Raw genomic sequence first — 6,719 nt, 5'->3', positions numbered from 1 at the left:
CAACCTGCTCCTTAACACTTCAAAGACAAAGGAGATCATCGTGGACTTCAGGAAGGCGAAAGGAGGCACACACGACCCCATCCAGATTAACGGGACGGCTGTTGAACGTGTTTCCGGTTTTAAGTTCCTGGGGACCCACATTTCGGAGGACCTGTCCTGGACCACCAACACCTCATGCCTGGTCAAGAAGGCTCACCAGCGTCTCTTCTTTCTGAGGACACTGAAGAAGAACCAACTGTCTTCAACTATCCTGGTGAACTTCTATCGCTGCACGATAGAGAGCATCCTGACCAACTGTGTCACAGTCTGGTACGGGAACTGTTCTGTTGCTGAGCGCAAGGCACTGCAGCGGGTGGTGAAAACAGCCCAGCGCATCACAGGAACTACACTCCCTTCCATTGAGGACATCCAGAAGAAACGCTGTCAGCGTCGAGCTCGCAGCATTCTCAAGGACTCCTCTCACCCCGCTCATAGACTGTTTACTCTCCTGCCTTCCGGTAGGCGCTTCAGGTGCCTCCGGGCAAGAACCAGCAGACTAGGAAACAGCTTTTTTCCCAGAGCTGTTTCATTATTGAACTCTGCTCCCCACTGATTCCACTACCTCTCATAACTTTAACTTATTGCTGCTATTATAATGTTTACATTGCACTACAGGGCTGCCATACATGACGGAACTGTACACACCAGTACTTCATGTATCTGCTCTACCGGACTGTTTACACGCATCATTTGCACTCTATACTGCTCACTTCCACACCAGGAACATTACACTGAATGCTCATTTGCACTAATGGACTACTTTCATAACTGCATTAACTCATCTACTGCACTGTAACTTTAATAACTGCACTAACTCACCTACTGCACTGAAACTCATCTATTGCATTATTGCATCTATCGCATAACTAACTGCATCTACTCATCTATTGCACTATAACTTCAATAACTGCATTAACTCATCTACTGCACTGTGACTGTATATCTGCATCTACTCATGTATTGCACCGTACCTTTAATAACCACATTAACTCATCTGCTGCACTGTAACTTTAATAACTGCATTAACTCATCTACTGCACTGTAAATGTATAACTGCATCTACTCATGTATTGCACTATAACTTCAATAACTCATGTACTGCACTGTACCTTTAATAACCGCATCAACTCATCTACTGCACTGTAACTTTAATAGCTAATGTCTGTAACTAATGCACACTCAAGTCACTTGCACTATTGCACTATTGTATAGTCTATATTGTTATCTGTTCATAACCTCCTGTACATTAATGTTCACAGTATATAGCCTTCTGTATATATTGTTCATAGTACATACCGATTGTCATATTTTCATAGTACATGCCCATCGTAAATTATTTTCCTAATATTGTATTCTGTATTTATTCACACTGTATATCTGCACTTGCTAATTGCACTTCTGGTTAGACCTAAACTACATTTCGTTACACTGTACTTGTATATGTGTAATGACAATAAAGTTGAATCTAATCTAATCTAATCTAATGCGGCGTAGTGCCGTGGCGTGTGTAGATACTTCCCCAGTCGTCTCTCAACACAACGTCGAGAGACCGACTGAAGGGGAACGTCTCGGTTACGTATGTAACCTCGGTTCCCTGATGGAGGGAACGAGACGTTGTGTCTTCATGCCACACCACTGCGCCGACCCGCTGCAGTGACGAGAGACACTCTCTCAGGTTCCTCAGCACAAAGGTGAATGAATGACCGCCGCCATCTTCCTTTTACACCCGTATGTACGGGGCGGAGACTGGCGTGGGCGGGCCATTCGCCAATCCTATTGGCGTTTAGAAATTCCTCTCGGAGATGATAGGTTCTCAAGATCAAACCCCAGTCGTCTCTCAACACAACGTCTCGTTCCCTCCATCAGGGAACCGAGGTTACATACGTAACCGAGACCTTTTCCACATTTTGATTATTTATATTTTATCATTTATTTCATCTTCATACATTTAGAAGTAAATTATCACTTGTACCTCTTATTAGCAATGCTAAGATTTATTTATTTATATTTCGATTCAAGGTTACACAGATCTGTTCTGGTCTGTGGACCCCCTGAGGTAGCCTTAACACCCTGGCTTCGCCGCTGATCAGCAAGAGAACGACTGGTTTCAGAATTATGATGGAATCAGAGAAGCCACAAAGTTTAAGATCAGGGAACACCAAAACATAGCTGTGACCTTAAGTTTGAATTCATGTTTACATTTTATATACTAGTTTTACAGGGATCAAGATCACATGCATGGTGAAGCTGTACTGTAAATAGCAAGAATGTTCATACATAGTCTTTGTTGTAAAATATAAAAACGGAGGACAGCTAGGCATATAGAGAGGGGGTTACCACTGTTGCCAGACGAGGAAGGACAGGAAACACAGTGACAACCTCCATGCAGCTGCCTTTCAGTCTGGGACCACCTGAGATGGGACCACCAGGGCTCAGAACATGTGTTGATATCTTTTTCCCCTTCTTGTAAAGATAATTGATCAAGATAACCTACTCCAAGTGTCTATACTGCTCAGATTTACATTGATGTATTTTGCTTAAGTTTATTACCTTTAATATTACCTTTAATGTATAGTATATGTTGCAATATAACATTAGAAGGACATATATAATGAAACAATCACTATGGAAACAGTGTCTTTTTTTGTTAAATTGTCTGAGACTGTTTTTGACTACACCCCTACATTTTTAGAAAGAGAGTGTCCCTTCTTCTCATAGTTACATAGTGACAATATAGGTCCCATCACTTTGAAGTAAATGTGTTCAGAATCTGTAAATCTGTGTGTAATGTTAAAGAACGCCATTGCCAACTACATTCATTATTTTAGATCCTTTGGGGGATGTGGCTAGGTGTTTTATCAGACATTAACTGTCAGATGTATATATTGTGGTCACTACCAAAACATTACTGTAACTTCAAAAAATGTGCAGTCACCACCGAACCATGGGATTTTATTTCAAAAGTATATTGAATTAAACTTTTCCCCTTATGGGTATCTGCTAGTTTGAGATTTTTCATGTCACATTGAGCCGGAAGCCTTGACAAGCATTGTCTACTGCCTTCAATAAAAATCAGGTCACAATTATGATTACAGCAAACTTTTGTTCACCATGTATGCATGTGGTCTGGAAAATTTACTTCGAACTGAAAAGGTCAAGTTACCACATTGCAAGCTAAAAAAACCACAACCAGCCCATGGCCGTAATGTTTGCCAGGCTTTATTTTAAAATGACTTTGGTCTAAACATAGTTCTTTTTACTTCATTAATGTAAGCAAAGATGTGTGATATAGAGTCATCCATCATTGTGGCTTTCAGCCCAACTGTAAGTCACTGACATTTTTAACTTTATGGGACAAACTTTATGGTACAATCATCTTAAAAGGAAACTGATATTGGAAAGCGGAAACAAATCAGGTGCACACCTTTTTGTTAAAGACATCAACAAACAGATTCTATCGTCTGTTCCCATTGTTCATTCTGTTGTCTGCTCTCATTGGGCACTGGTGTTTATTTTTATACTTTCTTCATTTTACTTGATAAATCAATCTGGAGATGTTATACTTTGGAATTTACTTTATTTGGAGAATTTTGCTTCTCTTTCCAGTCAGTGAGTTGAAGTCTTCTTTTCATTATATTGAATGAGTATTGTTCCAAAATGAGAAACTCCTTTTACATTTTTTTTTCAAAATTATGTTTTTTTATTGTGCATTCCAATTAATATCAATCAAACTGCAGTTGTTTTTTTAGCCATAATAGTTTATAGCAAAATAATGTATTGATTTAAGCCATAATAACAAAAAACACAGTTAATTAACACAATAAAACACAACAAAAACATGATAAACATAATTTTTTATCTCATTTTGGAACCCAACTCTTCATTTACTACTAATCATTTTGGTTCCAAAATGAGATAAAAAATTCTAAAATTATTGTGTTTATTGTGTTAACAGGTTTTATTGTATTTTTTTTGTTCTTATGGGTGAAATAAAAACAAATCAACTGCAGTTTGATTGATATTAATTGGAATGAACAAAAAAAACATGATTTTTATATTTATCTAATTTTGAAACCAAACTCTTTTTTCCAAACGTTTTTCCCTTAACATTTTCTTGTGAAATGTTTTACATTACTTTTGTTCTGTTTGTAGGCCTGACTGCAATGAACCTAAGTAACACAACTGTGTTTGCTAAATTGGGAGAATCAATTCACATGCCTTGCGTTTACTACAGCCAAATGGCCATGCACTTCTCCTGGTACAAGCATGAACTTGGGTTAAATCCCAGGCTTATTGCTACTACTTACAAGTATGATAAAAAAGCTACTTTTTACCATGATTTTAAGGATACTTCACGCTTTTCTGTGCTGAATGATAAAGGTGTGAATCAGTTGGTGATAAAGAACCTTCAGTTCTCAGACTCAGCAACATACTTCTGTGGAAGTGCATATTCCAACGTATTGGAATTTATCCAGGGGACAGAGTTGATAGTTCAAGGTATGATTTCAAATTTGCATTTTGTGTAGCCAATGTTCATCTATTGTGTTGTTTATGCATTTGTAAGCCTAATTTCAGCACTGTTTCTTTTTGCAATATAAGACTTTTGACTTCACTTTATAGTACTGCATTACATGAGCAAACCATCTTTAAACTGAGAGGGGTAACTTTATTAAGAGACAACAATCATTGTTTTTACACAGGTTTACAAAATCCTTTACATCCATTTCAGCCGGGAGAGTCAGTGAATGTGCGGTGTACTGTTCTCAATCAGACCTGTGTGGGAAATCATAGTGTCTACTGGCTCATCCACACATCTCAACCATCTATTCCAAGAATCATTAAAGTTCACGGGATGAGTAACACTGGATGTGAGTGGAGCTCTGATGCTGGTCACAGAGAACGTAAATGTGTCTACAGCGTCTCGAAAAAAGTCCTCACCATTTCTCTAGCTGAGACTCACTACTGTGCTGTTGTTGCGTGTGGGGACATGTTATTTGGTAATGAAACCAGACTGTAGATAACAGGAAAAAAAAATCTGATTGTGAATTTATTGTAAATATAGTACTATTTTGTGAAATATGCTGACCCATTTTTTTCATGTTTCAGGTGATGATTCCACAGAACAGATTTTTACAATTGTTCTTTTTTCCATTGTAAGAACATTACTTTTTTTAATCATTATCGCCACAATTACATTTTGGTACTGCATACGTTCCAGAAGAATGGAAAGGACTGATTTTTCCCCACCTGGCCAGACGTTTTAGAAAGTGACCTGAAAGATTAGAAATGTTTGCCTAAAACGACACATTTTATTAGACAATCCTTGTCTTACTTTATTACTATTACTTTCATGGAGAAGAAAGAAAGTGGGCTTATGTCTTTAAAGTAGAATATCATTGGAAGAGAGTACATTTAGATTGACAGTTCTTTAAATATTATTGGAGAAACTATATACAAGGCCATGTTTGCAAATCTCCCCATGTCATGTTCAATCGGAGCTCTTATATAATGGAAATATAACAACTGTGAAATTGACTAAAACAAGCACTGTAAAATATGTGTATTTCTTACTTATGTCTTGTCTTCCATTACAAATTTCTAAACATTCTTAAATCAATATACAGTGTTTATTAAAGGGATACTTCACCCAAAAAGAAAATGCTGTCATCATTTACTCACCTTCGAGTTGTTCCAAATCCGTCTTGTCACGGTTTCAAATGGTTCAAATGCCGCAGCCAGATTTTTAACAAGGTTTGTAAACGAGAACACGTTAATCCGATTTTAATGTCTCTGAACTGGTTGCCAGTGCAATATAGAGTTTAATTTATTTTTTTCTGTTTGTTTTTAATTCAATAAAAGGTCTGTCACCTTTCTATTTGTCTGAGCTTGTAAATGTGAACAGGGAGGCTAGATGTCTGCAATCCTCAGATAGTATTACTTTGTCATATCCAAGATCAAGATTGAAGTTGAAAGGTGACCATGTGGAACCATATTTCTCTATCTGTGAGATCCACATCCTGTCATGATTCCGCTATCATGTCATGTTTATTCTTATTCTTGCAGCGGAGTCATGACTAAGTCTAGGGTTTTGTGTGAGAAGGACATGGCATGGCTTAGATTTTGGCTGTCATGCGCCTTCTCGTGTCTCGTCTATGGCCCCGCCCCTCTCGTCTCCTCGTTAGCTTCCCTTGAGTGTTTCATTACCCACACCTGCCTATTGTTAATTATCCTTTGTTCGTCTCCCTGTTTAATGCCCTTGTATTCTCTGTCCTGTGCTCGTTTGTTCTTGTACATACTTGTAAACTTTGATGTCCGTTTGCCTGTCTGAACTCTTGTTCCAAGGAGTTATCCATACGCTGTGTCCCAGCGTTCATTTCCAGTGCTCTGTTCCTGTTTTTGGATCCTTTTGATTTTTGTTACAGTTCGTTACCCTACGTGAGTTTTTTCGTTCCTGTTTGGCTGTCTTTGTTTATCCACTGTATTTTACCCCATTGTGGGTTTTTGTTTTGTGTTTATTAAAATCTTTTGTTACCCCGTACCGCTGCCTGCATTTGGGTTCTATCACCACACGTTCCGTGACAGAACAAACGAGCCATTACTGAACCCAGCAAGCAGCCATGAACACTGGCCGTTGTGGTGTTGCCCGTCGCCTCTGCAGCCTTCGCCAGGGGAGGGAGACG

At 38.5% G+C, this 6,719-nt stretch overlaps 1 protein-coding gene across 2 annotated transcripts; it reads left to right on the top strand.

Moving 5' to 3' along the window:
• Positions 1-3,511: 3,511 nt before the first annotated feature.
• nitr9 (novel immune-type receptor 9) lies at positions 3,512-5,575 on the top strand. Of its 2 annotated transcripts, none has more exons than XM_056737475.1 (4): positions 3,512-3,648; positions 4,192-4,536; positions 4,740-4,907; positions 5,146-5,575. In XM_056737475.1, exons 1-4 carry the CDS (start codon positions 3,594-3,596, stop codon positions 5,301-5,303), a joined length of 726 nt encoding a protein of 241 aa, XP_056593453.1. In that variant the 5' UTR covers positions 3,512-3,593; the 3' UTR covers positions 5,304-5,575. The 2 variants fall into 2 exon arrangements, with proteins under 2 accessions (XP_056593453.1, XP_056593452.1); XM_056737474.1 differs by having other exon boundaries at positions 4,740-5,036.
• Positions 5,576-6,719: the final 1,144 nt, after the last annotated feature.

This window comes from Triplophysa dalaica, chromosome 22 (genome assembly GCF_015846415.1).
Source record: "Triplophysa dalaica isolate WHDGS20190420 chromosome 22, ASM1584641v1, whole genome shotgun sequence".
NCBI classification, from domain to species: domain Eukaryota; kingdom Metazoa; phylum Chordata; class Actinopteri; order Cypriniformes; family Nemacheilidae; genus Triplophysa; species Triplophysa dalaica.
The sequence above is the reverse complement of the archived record's forward strand: the minus strand, read 5'-3'. Positions and strand labels throughout refer to the sequence as shown.